Source organism: Mycteria americana, chromosome 5 (assembly GCF_035582795.1).
Source record: "Mycteria americana isolate JAX WOST 10 ecotype Jacksonville Zoo and Gardens chromosome 5, USCA_MyAme_1.0, whole genome shotgun sequence".
Lineage (NCBI taxonomy): Eukaryota > Metazoa > Chordata > Aves > Ciconiiformes > Ciconiidae > Mycteria > Mycteria americana.
The window spans coordinates 1,894,282-1,910,191 of record NC_134369.1 but is presented as its reverse complement, the minus strand read 5'-3'; the positions used below and the strand labels follow the sequence as shown (position 1 = coordinate 1,910,191).

The 15,910-nt window shown below is 68.6% G+C and overlaps 3 protein-coding genes across 3 annotated transcripts in view; 2 read left to right on the top strand and 1 right to left on the bottom strand.

Annotated features, from left to right (window-relative positions):
* Positions 1-3,001: 3,001 nt before the first annotated feature.
* Positions 3,002-6,255, top strand: LOC142410041 (pepsin A-like). Its single transcript, XM_075501915.1, has 9 exons — positions 3,002-3,350; positions 3,615-3,762; positions 4,254-4,371; positions 4,590-4,708; positions 4,805-5,004; positions 5,251-5,367; positions 5,485-5,623; positions 5,800-5,892; positions 5,987-6,255. Exons 1-9 carry the CDS (start codon positions 3,295-3,297, stop codon positions 6,134-6,136), a joined length of 1,140 nt encoding a protein of 379 aa, XP_075358030.1. The 5' UTR covers positions 3,002-3,294; the 3' UTR covers positions 6,137-6,255.
* Positions 5,403-15,910, top strand: part of TKFC (triokinase and FMN cyclase) — a 34,009-nt gene continuing 23,501 nt past the window's right edge. The window contains exon 1 of the mRNA XM_075501847.1: positions 5,403-5,413. The gene's annotated coding sequence lies outside the window, so the exon portion shown is untranslated. The remainder of the gene's footprint in view (positions 5,414-15,910) is intronic.
* On the bottom strand, positions 7,195-13,823 carry VWCE (von Willebrand factor C and EGF domains). The gene is made up of 20 exons (XM_075501834.1): positions 13,532-13,823; positions 12,876-12,970; positions 12,707-12,796; positions 12,322-12,450; positions 12,118-12,234; positions 11,921-12,037; positions 11,569-11,697; positions 11,142-11,467; positions 10,970-11,063; positions 10,823-10,905; positions 10,514-10,601; positions 10,281-10,366; positions 10,001-10,118; positions 9,492-9,577; positions 9,203-9,299; positions 8,943-9,025; positions 8,673-8,763; positions 8,498-8,580; positions 8,268-8,358; positions 7,195-8,080 (listed from the first exon to the last, which is right to left on the bottom strand). The coding sequence occupies exons 1-20, from the start codon at positions 13,639-13,641 to the stop codon at positions 7,677-7,679; spliced, it is 2,517 nt and encodes an 838-aa protein (XP_075357949.1). The 5' UTR covers positions 13,642-13,823; the 3' UTR covers positions 7,195-7,676.

The following is a 15,910-nucleotide window of genomic DNA, read 5'->3' as shown; positions in this document are numbered from 1 at the left end:
CCTGCTCCCCCCCCGCATCGCTCCTCGCCCGCACCCACCGGTTACCTCCCGTTCCCCGCTGTGGAGCCGGACCGAGGACCATTTCCACCTTCCAGCAGGAGCTTTCTCTCCATCACAGGCTCCCTGATGCGGGAGCCGCACCAGCACATTGCCCGCGGCTACTGCCTTTGCGGAGCTCCAGCCGCCACCTCCCGCAGCCCACGCCGGCTCCCGTGGACCTCCCACGGGATTATCCGCCCCGGCGTGGAGCACACGCGGAGCCCAGCAGCTCCCGAACAGCCTCCTTCTAGAGGAAGCCCCGGGTCTCAGTTCTTGGAAGGCGTGAGCCTTGACAGCTCTCCAAACTGCTCCCCAAAAGCACCGCCATTGCGGGGCCGGGCTCTGCAGGGGTGCAGCCTCTGCCTTCCACCAGCACCAAAGCTACAAGGAAGCTTGCAAAGGGCTCCCAGGACAGGGCAATCAAACAAGAGCCAGGCAAAGCAGCAAGCCCCAGCTCTGAATCTCCCTGATATATAAATGCAATTTGCAGCAGCTGTTCCTAATACCTGCAGCAGCCCCGGGCAAAACACCCTGAGCCCCCGTGCCAGCCGTCCCCGTGGAGCAGTGAAACCCCCTGTGTGCTGTGGACGAAGGGGCTTTTCCCGGCAGGAACAGCGTCTTCCCTACGTGCAGACACCCGGTGCGTTGGGGGAAAGAAATGCAATCTAAGAGCCCATCGGAGCGGTCCCAGGGCAGCTGGCTACGGCAGCTTCCCCGCCGAGGGACGCGTCCTCGAGCGCTTTGCTCCGATAAACCTTCTACCAATAAATGTTTTCCACGTGTAGCGCAGCAAGGACGTGTTTGCAGCAAGCTAGCCCCTTTGCGAGGGCTGCTCCTTATCTGAGCTCGTATTCACCGAAACGCGCTGCTGCCTTGCGCGGGGCCGGGGGAGCGAGGGAGCGAAGCGTGAAGTAGATGCTCTTGTCTAATCTCCGATTTTCGTTGTGGTTTACAGGTACCTGCAGGCACAGACTGGCTCACGAGGCCAGTGGGGAGCACGATGCCAAGGCTCCGTGCGGGGTTTTCAGGCTGTGGCCTCCTGCCAGGTCCAGATTTTCCATTTTGGGGGTCAGCCAAGACCTTCTCCTTTCCAGACCCCCACCCCCCATCTGAACACATTACATCTTCCCTTTTGCTCAGGGAGAATTAGATGTTTCATCCCTTTCCTCCCAACAGCGCCCATCGGATCCTACCGGGTTCTTATTCATTTCATTCCCCCGGTGCCATTTAGCATCTATCCTCAATTTTATTATTCAGAGCTGGGTTGAAACTGGTACGGAGGGAGGAAAGCCAGCTTCAGCCCCTATGGTGCCTCTGGGCAGGCTGGTCCCCAGCTCGCTGGCGCAGGGTCTGGCTTTGTTTTTGCCCCAAACGCAGGACAAGGTGACCGTGCCCGCAGCCACATCTCACGCATGTGGTGCTGCGATGGAGGCTGGGACGCCTGGTCCGGTGCCGGGCACCTCTGACGCAGTCCGGCGTGGGTGACCTTGGCATCGTTCAACCAGCGGCAACCAGTCTTTCCTCCAGCTGGTCCCAGTTTCACCCTCCCAGCTTGTCCCAGTTCCTCAGGCAGCCCTGGGATAGATGGAGGTAGATGAAGCTCCAGCGTAAGAAAGACACGGACCTGCTCGAGCGGGTCCAGAGCAGGGCCACGGAGATGATCGGAGGCTGGAGCACCTCCCCGTGAGGAACGGCTGAGAGAGCTGGGGTGGTTTAGTCTGGAGAAGAGAAGGCTCCAGGGAGAGCTTCCAGTTCTTAAAGGGGGGCTACGGGCAAGATGGGGAGGGAGTGTAGGGATAGGATGAGGGCTAAGGGTTTTAAACTGAAAGAGGGGAGATTTAGATTAGATATTAGGGAGAAATTCTGACTGTGAGGGTGGTGAGGCCCTGGCACAGGTTGCCCAGAGAAGTTGTGGATGCCCCAAGTGTTCAAGGTCAGGTTGGATGGGGCTTGGAGCACCCCGATCTAGCGGAAGGTCCCCCTGCCCGTGGCAGGGGGTTGGACCGGATGATCTTTAAGGTCCCTTCCGACCCAAACCGTTCTATGCCGGAGCCCAGCAGCGCAGCTCCTCTGCCACGCTCTGCCCAGGCGGACCCCAGCCCAGGCAGGGGCTGCAGGTGGAGGACGTGGGCTTCCACCCCCTGCCCGGAGCCCCGGGGCGGGCAGGCGGAGACGCGCTGTGTCGAGCTACCAGGAGCCGGCATCTGTAACGGATGAAGCCGGTGAGGAATGCCCGCGTTTGCCCCTTGGATGTAGGTGTAACGCTAACCAAATTTACCCCGCTGTGGCTACCAAGCCCCCGGCAATGGCGTTTGGTGGAGCCCCTTGTGCAAACCTCTGTGTCTGCCACGGGGTTACGGCCAGCCACGGCCCAGGCACGAGATGAAGCCGGGGCTTGGCTGGCACCCATGGGTGGGCACCCCAAGGCAGCCTGGGGTGCTCGGGGCAGCGGCGGGGGGCCACCAGCTGTCCCCAGCCCCCCCCCCCCCCCCCCAAGGGACGTGTACCCTTGGGCGGGAGGGGCACGAAGATGCAACCCCCCCAGGATCAAACCCTCCAGCGAGGGGCTGGGGGGGACCAGGGGACCCCAAAGTACCGGTGCTCCCGTGCCAGCCCCACATCTCCGTGCCAGCTTCACCCTGACAAACCCCTGCGGACAGAAACTCTGCTCTTCGCAGCAGGGCAAGGATGGTCCGGAGCAGCCCCAGGACCCTTCGTACTGCAGCTCCCCAGGGGCTGGGGAAAACGTCATCGCCCGCGGCGGCGGTGGCTACCCCGGCCAGCTAGGGCCGACTGGAAAATAAGTGCTTTTATCTAATGGCGTGCGATTTACACTGCGGTTCCTCGCCCGCAGCCGCGTTGCCGGCTTGTGTAATGCATGGGTAGTCAGTGTGGGGGGGCGAATGCCCAGAAATGGCCGCAGCCAGCCCTGCGTCCCCCTCACCGCCCCCCCTGCCCCCCCAGTGCCTCCCCCTCGGGACGCGGAGTAACTGGAGGGTGCTGTGTCCCAGCCCCAGCCTGCTGCAAGCATCCCTGCGCCCCGGCGTTTGACCCCAGTGAAGATGGAAAGCCCTCACCTTGACATTCCCCCCGTCTCCCTTAAGGACATTGTGATAACTCCCCCCCGCAGCCGTTTGCCTTTCTTATCGGGGACGCTGGCCAAACAAGCGTGGCTGGGATATAAGGAGCTGGGCTAGAGCCGGTGGCACATTCGGTGTGTCTCTTCACCTCGGTCGCCGTCTGTCAGCAACCACCATGAAGTTGCTCCTGCTCCTCAGCTTGGTGGCCCTGGCCCAGTGCCTCGTCCACAGGTAAGCGTCGGGGCGCCCACATAGCCGCCGTGGTCCCGAGGACCTCCAGCACCCACGCCGGAGGAGGCAAGCGGGGGCGACTGCCCGGCTCCCGGCGGGGCCGGGGGGACAACCTGCGGCCCCCTCCCCGTGGCCGAGGCTCAGCGAGGCTGGCGCCCGGGTCCCACACGAGGGGCTGCGGGACGGGGCGAGCGCGTGGCAGGGGTGCCGTATCCCCGCCCAGCTCCCGGTGACGGCTCGGCTCCCCTCTCCCCTGCACCCCAGGATCCCTCTGAGGAAGGGGAAGTCGCTGCGGCAGTCCCTGCGGGAGCATGGCTTGCTGGAGCACTACCTGAAGCAGTACCCCTACAACCCGGCCTCCAAGTACTTCCACACCCACCGCTCCTTCGAGCCCCTGCAGAACTACATGGACGTGAGCACGGCAGGGCAGAGGGGCTGGCACCCGCGGGGCAGCCCACGGGGCCGCTGGCCTTTTACCCATCCCCACGAGCCCCTTACCCATCCCCCTAAGCCCTTACCTGACCCACCAGCCCCTTACCCATGCCGGTAGCCCCTTACCTGATCCACCAGCCCCTTAACCTGACCCACTAGCCCCTTACCTGACCCATTAACCCCTTACCCATCCCCCTAAGCCCTTACCTGACCCACCAGCCCCTTACCTGTGCCACTAGCCCCTTACCTGACCAAGTAGCCCCTTCCCCTTAGCCCCTTAACCCAACCCACTAGCCCCTTCCCCTTCCCCTTCCCCATCCCCCTAAGCCCTTACCTGACCCACCAGCCCCTTACCTGACCCACCAACCCCTTACCCAGCCCGCTAACCCCTTACCCATCCCACTAGCCCACCGTCCATCCTGCTAGCCCCTTATCCATCCCACTAATCCCTTTCCCATCCCGCTATGACAGAACGAGTACTACGGCACCATCTCCATCGGGACCCCAGGCCAGGACTTCACCGTCATCTTTGATACCGGCTCCTCCAACCTGTGGGTGCCCTCGGTGTACTGCTCCAGCCCAGCCTGCAGTAGGTGTCTGGCAGCCCCGTGGCCGGCTGGGCAAGGGGTGAAGGCGGCGGAAGCCCTGGGCTTGGCCAGCACCCCGCCCTGCCTGGCTCCGGGAGCCCCTGGAGGGGCTGGGAGCCGAGGACGGCTCTGCCCTGTCTCTCCCAAGGGACGGTGGGCGATGGGGGAGGCACCGGAAGGTCATCGACCAAGGATGACCGTATCCCTCCCCTACCCACAGGGAACCACAACCGCTTCAACCCAGCGGATTCCTCCACCTTCATCGGCACCAACGACACCCTCGAAATCACCTACGGCACTGGCAGCATGACCGGCGTCCTGGGCTACGACATTGTCACCGTAAGGCACCAGCCCCCCCGTCCCACGGGAGCGGGGACAGCGGGGCACCGCCCGCCCAAACCAAGCCCCTCTCACTCTCCCCGTCTGCCCAACCAGGTCGCGGACATTAACGTCATCGACCAGATCTTCGGGCTGTCCGAGACCGAGCCCGGCGATTTCTTCTACTACACCCCCTTCGATGGCATCCTGGGGCTGGCTTTCCCCAGCATCTCCTCCGCCGGTGCCACCCCTGTCTTCGACAACATGATGATGGAACATCTTGTGGACAGGGACCTCTTCTCCGTCTACCTGAGCAAGTAAGCCCTGGCCAGAGCCGCCCAGCCCTCGCCGAGGATTTTCTCCTCTTTCCCTCCCGCTGGGGCTGGCTCCGGCACTGTTCCCCAGTGGCGCGACGCTCTGTGGCTCCTGGGGGACATGGCTCACCGCTGCCGGCATCGGCACCGGCAGAGGAGGATGGCAGCAAAGCCCCCCTTGGTGATGGCACTGCCAGCGGGGTGGTGGTGGTGGGGTGGGACCCCCACCTGATGGCTTCCCCCTTGCAGGAACGAGCAGAGCGGCAGCTTCGTCCTCTTCGGTGGCATCGACCCCTACTACACCATCAACGGCATCAGCTGGATCCCTCTCTCCGCCGAAACCTACTGGCAGATCACCATGGACAGGTAGTCCCCGCGCAGCCCGCAGGCTCGGTGCCTCCCCTTGCCCCCCAGCCAATGTTTCGGGGGGGTGCAGCCCCTCGTCCCACGCCCGGGAGGCTCACCCCGTACCCCTCTCCCCAGCGTCTCCATCGGTGGGACGGACGTCGCCTGCTCCCTCGGCTGCCAGGCCATCGTGGACACGGGCACCTCGCTGCTGGCTGTGCCCAACAGAGCCCTCAGCGCCATCCTGAACGCCCTCGGTGCCAACTCCAACGGCGAGGTGAGGCCCCGGGGGAGCGCGCGGGGCTTTGGGGACCTTTGGGGCTCTGCGGGGTGCCCAGCCGGACCCCGGGGCTGCTCCACGGTGCGGCAGCGATGTACCCATCGCTCCCCGGGGCAGGCGGTCGCTCTTGGGGTGGCCGCTGACCCTCACCTGCCACCACGTGTCCCCCCCAGGTCAGCTGCAAAACCGTCAGCACCCTGCCCGACGTTGTCTTCCACATCAACGGCAAAGCCTTCCCCGTGCCGCCCAGCGCCTACGTGATAGACGTGAGCATCCCGCCGGGGAGTTGGGGGGGGACTTGGGGGGGCTTGGGGGGGTCTGGCAGCTGGTAACCACCATCCACCGCGTCTTTGGCTGCAGATGGACGGGTACTGCATGCTTGGCTTCGAAGGCATGGACGCCCCTACCGAGTCGGGCGAGATCTGGATCCTGGGGGATGTCTTCATCCGCGAGTACTACGTCATCTTCAACAGGGCCAAGAACATGGTGGGGCTGTCCCGGCTGTCCTGAGCGCACCGCCGTGCTGCGGACAGGGACAGGCAGCGCGCCCCGCTGCCCTGGCACCCCCAGCTTGGTTGCTGGCAGGGCTGACCCTTGCCCGGCGCTCCCGTCCCCTCCTGAGCACAATAAAGCCATGAAGAAGCCCTGCTGTGCCACGTCTCTCTGCGAAGGACCGGCTCGGCCGCTCCGACGCCGCCACCGCGTCCCTGGGGCTGGAGCGACCTGGGGCAGGCTTTGTCGGGGTGGCCGGTGCTCTTCATCCGGGGCTAGGACATGCCTCCCCGCAGCCCCACGTAAAGGCGGGTGCCCCAGGGCCGCTGCTTTCCATCCCCACGATGCCCCGGGACACGCCCTGAGGTGGCTGTGGCTGCTGGCGGTGGCCAGATGGGATGGGGAAGGTGCGGGGGGAGCGCGAGGGACCGGGATGGGAGCGCGGCTGGGGCTCTGCCCCTGCCGGCATCTGACGCCCACGTTCGGGGCCGGGGGGACCGTGCCTGCCGCGGCGCTGGGTCCCGTCCTGGTGCTGGGGGTGCTTTGCACCGCTCATCTCCATCTCCCCTTGCCGGACACCACCTGGATAAGCCCCCGCCAAGCTCCCAGGAGCCACGGACCTGTCTTTTCACCATCTCCCTGGGTAGAGCCGTGCCCCGCGAGCCCCTTCGCAGCGGCAGCGCCAGCCTCAGCACCTTGCAAACGTCTCTCGGGACCGGGCGCTTTGCTCAGGTCAAGCCCCTGGAAAGTCTGGAGCAGGAGCAGCCAAAATCTGGTGCCAGCCCCCAGAAACCCCTCTCCCCCCGGCGTAGCTCTGCTCCCTCAGGGCCACCCTGCAGAGGCCCCGGCCAGCCGCAACGAAGTCCCCAGCCACGCTCCTGCCACTGGGGCGGGACACGTCCCTCCCGTCCCCAAACCCCGCTCCGGGGGTACGAACACCTCCGGCGCTGCCCTCCTCATCCCAGGGGGGCCGCTCACGCCAAAGCCCCCCCCCCCCCGCCCCATGGCTGGGTTCGGCACGCCCGCGGGTGCAAGCAGGAGCGGGGGACGGGGCATAAATACCAGGGTGACTTTATTCGTGGCAGGGAGGGCGGCTCGTCCCCTCTCCACGCCGGGAGCCGGGGGCAGCGCCCGCCCCAGGGGTGCGTGCCGTGGTCGGGGGCTGGCACGGGGCACCCCACCCGGCCAGGAGCATCTCCCCGTGCCGCATCCTGCACCCAGAGCGGTGGGGAGGGGCGGGGGGTGGGGGGGGAGCTGGTCCTGCCCCACAGTCCTGCCTCAGTGGGGCACTGAGGGGCTGGGGGACCCCGGCACGGCCGAGAGGGGGGCAGCGCCCGTGCACCCGTGGGAGCGGGGATGCACCCGTGGGAGCGGGGATGCTGTTGCCCACCCTGACCGCTTGGCACCCCCTCCCCAGCCACCCACCACCCCGGGGGGGGCCCTGGTGGGCCAGGCCTGCTGGTCCTGCAGCCCCCCTCTTCCTCTCCTTCCTCATCCTCCTCTTCCTCTTCATCCTCCTCCTGCTCACGCCACGCCAGGCACGCGTGGCACCCGGGCCCTAGGCAGCCGTGTGCCCGCTGGGGCTCTCCCCGCCGGCTGGTGGCACGGCAGAGGGGTCCGCGTCCCTGGGGGGTCCCTGAGCCTTGGGGCTCGGGCTGGGGCTGCCCGTGGGAGCTGGGGGGGCTGCGGCCTCAGAGGGGGGGTCAGGGGGCAGAGCGGCTGTTGATGGGTGCCCGGGGGGGCTCAGCGTGGTGGGAGGGGGCTCCCCGGCCCCTGCACGCCCCGGAGAGGGGCCGAGGGGGGCTGTGTTGGGGAGCAGGAGCTGGGCCAGGAGGTGGGGGGGGGGCTGGGTTGATGCGGGGGGGCTGGGGTGTGGTGGGGTGCCCGTGGGTGAGTCCTCGTGGGTTGGGGACAGGGACGGGGACGGGTCACTGCTCTGCAGCGGGAGCCGGACGTCTGCGGCTAACGGAGAGATGCTTTCGGTTAGCACCCGCCTCTCCCCTGGGACCCCCCAGCCTGCGCGGGGGGCACCCGACCGCCCCGGGGTGCCGCAGCACGGCCGTGTCCTGCAGGGCGGGGGGGGGGGGCCCAAGCCGGGACCCTGCCGCCGGCATCCCGGAGCCCGGGCATCCCCGGGCATCCCCGTTACCTTGGCAGGGCGGGCAGCAGGCGGCGGGCAGCGTGGCGGGCTCTGCGCAGGAGCGGGGACACAGCCTCTTCTCGCAGCTCACCTCCCCGCGCTGGCGGCGAGGGGCGAAGGCGGGAGTGAGCCATCCCCGCCGTCCCCTCCCCGGTCCCCGCTGCCGCCGGCGTGGGCACCCCGTGGGCACGGGCACCCCACGGGCACGGGCGCCCCACGGGCACGGGCGCCCCGCTCACCTGGCAGGTACAGCGGGTGCAGGGCTGTCCCTCGGGGGTGAAGGTTTGGCCGTTCACCACCTTCCTACCCTGGTAGTTGCAGTCTGCGGGGAGCGAAGCAGCGCTCAGGGCACGGCGGGGGGCTCGGCGGGTGGGGGGACGGGGCCCCCCGCTCCCCCCCCGCCCCGGCTCCTACCGTTACAGACGGGGCAGCACTCGCCCTCGGGGTGGAAGGGGTAGGTGCAGAAGATGGCACAGTCCACGGGCGAGCAGGCCACCGAGCCCAGCTGCGAGAGACGGGAGAGACGCGCGAGGGCCGGGCGTTAGCGCACGCCGGGGCGGGCTGGGGAAAAGGGGGCAGCCCCGAAACGCCCGGGAGCTTTTTCCTGCAATGGAGGAAAAAACTGGGGCTCAGCCCACGGGGCAGGAGCCGAAAACGTCTTGTGGTCCCCGGCGCAGCCCTCACCAGGCAGATGCAGCTGAGACAGGGGTCCAGGACGGAGGGGAAGGTCTCGTTGTTGTAGAAGATCCTTCCCATGTAGGTGCAGCCTGCGGGGAGGAGAGGGGCGCTTGCGGTCCCCGGGTGGCTCAGGGACCCCCGGGAGACCCTCTCTGCTTAAGCCCGGGTTTGCTGGGTCCGGTCCTGCCCGGGACCGCAGGCAGGGGACGCAGAGGGGATGCGGCGCAGCCAGCACCCCTCCGACAAGCACCCGCCACCCCCGTCACCTGCCGAGCAGTCGGGGCAGCACTGCCCGGGGATGCGGATGGGGTAGGGACAGGTCTCCACGCAGTCCGTCCGCTTGCAGCTCACCGAGCCGTCTGCCTGCAGGGGAGAAGCACTTGACAGAGACCTCGGGCTGCCCAAAACCGTGGGGTTTAAAGCCCATGAAGCCGGGGAGCTGCTGGGGACCGCGGCCACGAGCAGCCCGGCGTCCCGAGGGAAGGAGGGGGACAGGAGCCGTGCGCCGGGGCAGGGACAGGTAGGACGAGTGAAGCAGAGCAGGTTCTCATTCACCTGGCAGATGCATAACTCACAGGGATCGCCCGGAGACCAGATCTGTCCGACGGGAAACTCCACCCCGTTGTCATCCACAAAGCAACCTGGGGGGGACGGGGGGGGACACGGGCACCCCCAGCCCATCACCCTCCTGCTGCACGCTCAGGCGTGTGTGTGCGCGGCTGGACGCGCGTGCGGTTCCCATCCTGTGCCCGCTCCCCCCCTCCAAACCCCACGGCTGTGCAGCCCCCCCAGCACCCCGCCAGTCCCCGGGCACCCCCACAGCCAGCCGCCCCGCTTCCCCCTGCCCTCCCCATCCCCAGGTGTCCCCTACGTCCCAGCCTTGTCCCCAGCTGTCCCATACCTGCCCCATACCCCACCCTCCCTGTGCCCGGGTATTCCCCGCATCCCACCCTCCCCATCCCCAAGCGTCCCCCGCATCCTGCCCTGCTCGTCCCCACGCGTCCCCTGCATCCTGTCCTCGCTGTCCCCCGCCCGTCCCCAGGTGCCCCCCAGCGTGGGCTCACCAGCGGGGGCCGGGGGGTCCCGGCAGGTGAAGCAGCACTGCCCGGGGCCCAGGTGCCGCTGGTGCTGCGGGCAGTCCAGCACGGGGCAAGGGGCGAAGGAGCACTCTACCTCGCCACCCTGGGGACACGGGGACGGGTCACCCGCTGGCCCCGCGGCCGGACCCAGCCCCGTGCCCACCCGTCCTGCCTCAGCCCCGAGCAAAGGCTGGGTCCCTCCGGCAGGATGGTAGGGGGAAGCCCCGGAGCATCCCTGGGGACCCCCCAGCCCCCCAGGACCTACCCAGCAGACGCAGGTGGTGCAGTCGTCCCCGTCCAGGCTGAACCGGGCGCCATGGGCGTACGTGCGGCCCCGAAAACTGCACTTCGCTGGGGAGGAGAGAGGCAGCGGAGCTGGGCTCGGGGAGCGAAGCACGGCTCCTGCCAAATCCCCCCCCCCGAACCCCCATCCCCAGCAGAGCCCTGGGCTCCCCCTGCCCCCCACACCCCAGGGGCTGGGGGTCCCGGGGGACTCACCCAGCTGGCAGGAGCAGCAGTCAGCGGGCGAGGCGCTGGGGCAGGAGCCCGGGGGGCACTCGGGGGAGATACAGGAGACGTTACCAGCCTGCGGAGGACGGTGCGGGGCTGTCACGGGGCAGCCGAGGGGCGACGCGCCCCTTCCGCACCATGGGGGGACGGTGCCAGGGCACCGTCCGCCCCGGCGCATCCCGCTCCATCGCCTCGGACGCGTGTCCCCAGGCTGAGCGGGGATGCGGGGAGGGATGCGGGGGGGCGGGGGGGGGGATGCTCCCATCCCCATCCCGCCCCGGGACGGCGTGGGCTCACCAGGCAGACGCAGACGGTGCAATTCCAGTCGGGTGGGGAGAAGACGTCGCCCTCGGCCCGGGCCACCCCTTCGTGCAGGCAGCCTGCAAGGCAGGCGGGTCAGGGGGGGCCGCCCCGGGCAGCAGGGCTGGGGGGGCCGGGGCTCACCTGCGCAGCTGGGGCAGCAGCCCCCGGCCGGGGCGGGCAGCGGGTGCGAGCAGGCGACGGGGCAGCTCACGGCCTCGCAGAGCACGCGTCCCCCCTGCAAGACCACACGCCGGCTCAGCCCGATTTTAGGCTGGGGCGGCAGGGAGAGGCGCAGGGAGGACGGGGTGCTTACCTGGCAGGCGCAGCTCCGGCACCCCGGCTCTGTCCAGCGAGCACCCGGCTCCCGGGGGGCCCCCCGGTACCAACAGCGAGGGGCCGGCGGAGCGGAGGTAGCGGGGGCTCCCCCGGCACGCAGGGGTGGCTCGGTGGCCGGGGACGCCGGGGCAGGAGAGGAGGAAGGGAGTTGGGTACCAGGAGCTGCGGCAGGGTGGTGGGACGAGGGGGAGCCCCTGGGGACCAGGAGGGGTCCCCCAGAGCCAGGAGGGAGCAGGACGAGGGTGGGCGGATGCTGCAGGGACTGCAGGATGGGCGATGGGGCCAGGATGGATTTGGGGTAGCCTAGGAAGGAAGGAACCGACGTCGCTTGGGGCAGGCAGGGAGCGGGGGCATCCCCCTCCGCTCCCCTGCCCTGGCCCGGAGAAGGAGACGGATACCGATACCTTCGCAGGAGACCCTGTCACCGCTGAGCCGGTACCCAGGGCGGCAGGAGCAGAGGTAGCTGCCCAGCGTGTTGTGGCAAGCGTGCTGGCAGGCTCGGCGCTCTCCCGGCCGCCGGCATTCGTTGACATCTGGGGGACAAGGGGAGTTATCCATCGGTGCCCGGGCAGGAGGTGCTGCACCCCGGGAAATGGCTCAGGAGGGAGCCCGGTGCACCGAGCTGTCCCCTCCGGCACGGCCCACGCAAGGACGAGGACGAGGCAGCAGCACCGTGCCGACGGGGTCAACGGGCACCTCCGTCCCCTGGGCTTCGTGGCACGGAGAGGGAAGAGGGAGCCGGCGCACGGCGCTCACCCACGCAGGAGTGCCGGTTCCCGTGGAGGTGGTAGCCGGGCCGGCAGGAGCAGCGGTAGCTACCGATGCTGTTCTTGCAGCGGTGCTGGCACGGCGTGGCCAGGCACTCGTCCGTATCTGGGGGGCAGAGGCTGAGGGTCAGCAGCCCTGCCTGGCCCCCACTCGCCCCTCCAGCCCGGTGCCCCGGCCCTCCGCACCCTGGCAGCTGTGGCGGTCGGCGGAGAGCTGCATGCCGGGGCCGCACTCGCAGACGAAGCCGCCCTCGGTGTTGACGCAGAGACCCTCGCAGGCAGCGCTCAGGCACTCGTCGATGTCTGGGGGCAAGAGGGGAGAGCTGGAGATGGGGGGGCCGCTGCTGCCACAGCCCCTCGTCCCACCGGAACCTCCCCGTCCCGGCTCACCGGTGCAGCGGACGCCGTTGGCTGTCTCCACCATGGAGAAGCCGAGGGGACAGACGCGGGCCACCTCCTGGCACCCGCCGTGGTTACAGGAGAGGTCGCAGCCGTACTCCCCGCACGTCCCCGGCGGCTCTGAAACACGGACGGGGGTCCACGGGGCACCGATGCCACCCCAGCTGCCACCCACCCTCCCACCCCAGCCCTGTGCTGTGGCACCCGCTCCCCGGATCCCCCAGGGACCGCACCCTGCCCTGAGAGCACCCCTACCCCTGCCAGGGACGGGGACCACGCCGGGGGATGCTGCAGGGAGAGGTGACAAGGAGCAACGTGCCCCGCCAGGAAAGCCCGGGGCTCCCAGCTTTCGGCGTGACCGGGAGCGGGTGGGTACCTGGGCAGGTGATGCCCTGCTCTCCATCCGGGCACGAGCAGAGGTTGGGGGCGACGCACAAGCCGCTGCCGCAGCCGAAGGAGCAGAGCGCTGTGGGGAGCGGGGACAGGCGGCCGTCAGGAGGGCAGGGACCCCCACCCGTCCCCGTGCCCCCAGAGCCTGTACTCACGCAGGGTGCACTGCCCGCTGCCCGGGGACAGCATCCACCCGGGGCAACATCCGCTGCCGAAGCCCGAGAAGCAGACGTGGGGCCCCACGCGGCGCCTGCGTGACGGGCGAGAGGCTGAGGCCACCCTGCCCCGAACCCCCAGGGCAGAGAGCAAAGGTCCGGGGGAGCTCCTCCAGCCCGCGGGGAGCCCTCCCCTCCGCTCCAGGAACGCAAGGACGAGGGGGGGGACACACGCAGGAGCGGTGACGATGTGCCCACGGCCACCCCATCCCGGGCAGCAGAGCACGGCATGGATCCAGGGGAAGGCAGGCACGGGGCGAACCGGGGTGCAGCGTGACCCCAAAACGAGGTGGGACAGAGGGAGAGGACCATACCCCAGCTAGCCCCGAGCACCCCAGCACATGGTAACGGGGGAGAAACGTCCCCCAGCAGGACGTGGGGAGCAGGACACGGATGCGGGGGGCAGGAGCCCTGCGAGGGTCACGCTCCCCTGGTGCCATCCACCCTGGGACAGAGGGAGGGACGCGCGGGGTGCCGGCCCCTCCGGCCGGGATGGGAGGCACGAGGAGGCGGACGGCCGGAGCTCGGCACAGCACGCCGCCGTCCCCAGGTGTAGCTGGGAGAGGGACAAGGAAAAGGGGGGGAAACCCGGCTACCTCTCCACGGCAAAGCTGGCCGGCTTCTTCCTCCCGGGGTACACCCTGCCTTGGCCGCCCGGGAGGAACAGGGACACACAGGCAGCCTGGAAGAGCAGCTCGACCAACATGACAGGCAGGCTCCAGCCAGCGGCACGCTCCCAACGCCTGCCTTCCTGCCTGCCTTCCTGCCTGCCTCGGCGGCACGGGCGCCTACCGCACGCTGGCCCTTGGCCCTGCTCCTCCTCCCGCCCGCCGGGCCGGGAACAATGCGGGGGGTGGAGGGAGGCGAGAGTGGGGAGCGCTGCGGGGGGAAGCCATCGGCACCCGGCTCTCCACCCACCCCGGCACGGGGAGACACGCGGGCCTGGGGATGCTCGCCCCGAGGCTGGCTCGCTCGGCCGGGCGAGCGGCTCCGTCCCAGCCGCGAGCGTGGCGGCTCTAGGACAAGGAGCGGGGTCCCCGAGGCGGCGGGAAGCAGCAGCGAAAGCGTCCCCCCTTCTCTCCTTTCCCACATCTGGCAAAGCTCCGGCATGGCCTCTCCCCACCCCTCCTCCTCCTCCTCCTCCTCCTGGCGGCACTGGGCCGCCTTCCCAGCCCTGCACAGGGACCCACCAAAGAGGAGCACGCAGCAGATAAAGGGGCCAAAGTGGAGCCGGGACGGCGGGGTGCACCCGGCAGGGAGAGGGGCGCGGGATGCCGCGGGACACCCGCACAGCGGCGTCACCCCGCTCCGAGGCACGGGGTCACCCCCGCCCCAGCCGAACTCCCCCCCAACCCGCCCCCCCCGGCCCCTCGACCCCTTCCCGGGCTAGGGGCTGAAGCGAAGGTCGCGGGCAGGTAAATGATTTATACCAGGGAGCAAAGGGCTGGCGCCGCTGGCCCCTGCTTAGCGCAGAGACGGGGGCGATACCTGCGGCTTCGCTGCAGAGGAACCGACCCGCAGCCTCCAGCTCCCCACCCGCTGCGGATTTCCCCCAAAACTACGCCCCTGCCCAAGGGTCGGGGTCACCCGGCACAGCCCAGCCCCAGGCAGGACGCGGCCTCGCCCCCAGCACAGTCCCCCCCCACCCCGCACGCTTAGAAATTAGAGTTACAGGGTGCTACGGGGTGCTGGGTGGGGGGTACGTGCCGGCTCTCGGGGTGCAGGACCCCCAGTGCAGCCACGGCTCGGGGGGAGCAAGGAAGCCCCTGCCCTGGGGGACGTGACCCCAGTCCCGGCCCGGGAGGCGGCTGCGTGAACGTGGCTGGAGCACGGCCAGCGGCACGGGATAAACACCCGGCCCTGCCCCGGCCAGCAGCGCCTCGAAGGCGGCCGCAGGAGGCTGTTTGCACAAAAAAAGGGGAGGCTGCCGGCATCGCCTCGGCACCAGCATCCCCAGTTTCGCTGGGGAAGGACAGCGCATAGGGCAGCCGTGCAGAGCCAGGCGCGCTGGTCTCCGCAGCCCGGTGTGCTGCCTGGGACTCCCCAAGTTTGGTGAAGTAAGCGGCTGCGGGCGGGGGAACGCGGAGCCCAAACAGCCGAGCTAATAAAAACCTCATCTGCTTGCAGCCAGCGTGAACGCGCAGTCCAGGCTCGTTGCAAAGGGTCACAGTCCGCTTCCCCCAGTCCTCAACAGCCTCTGTGGGCAGAGACATGTCCAAATATAGCCTTCTCCCTGCGACCTCCTGGAAGAAACCAGGGCTTGCCCAACAGTTAAGAGATGCGAGCGGAAGCAAGGATGCTTTCGGCGCAAGCGCTCTTTCAGGACGCCGTCCGCCTCTTGCTGCCGCAGGGAAGGATTTGGGGAAAACCTGCGCTGATGCAAACCTGCGCTGATGCAAACCTGCCCAGGATGGGAGTAGGGGGGCTCATGGGATCTTAACAGGGTGGGATCCAGCCTGGCTGAGGTGGGGAGAGCAGGGACAGAGCCACGGAGAGCCCCAGGAGGAAGAGGAGGGCAGCCGGGGACTCCTCTGCCACCCTCACGTGCATTTTGGCAGTAAACGCATAGGCGAGGGCAGCAGCGAGCCACGGCAGCCCCTGGCTCGGACAATTTACAGCATAAATAGACAAATGGAGAGCGGGAGGATAATTATTAATCCGTATGCTACGCACAGAGAACCGCTGCCCAGCGGGGAGCGAATCGCTCCCCTGTGCCCTCACGCCGCGCTCGTGGAGGCCGTACCCTCAGCACCATCGCCCTCGCAGGGAGCGGCAGCCCAGGCCCTCGAGCTGCGCGTTAGCAGCAGGAGAATTCAGCATCGTTAGTGCTAACCGATGCTTGAGGAGGACCAGCCCGAGACGCCGCATCCGTCAGCCTCATCCAACATCTGCTTCGTGCCGGTCCCAGTGCAGGCGGAAGACCCCGCAGAGCTGCAGCCACAAGCGTCTCCTGCGCTAACCCCTTGGGTGGGAGC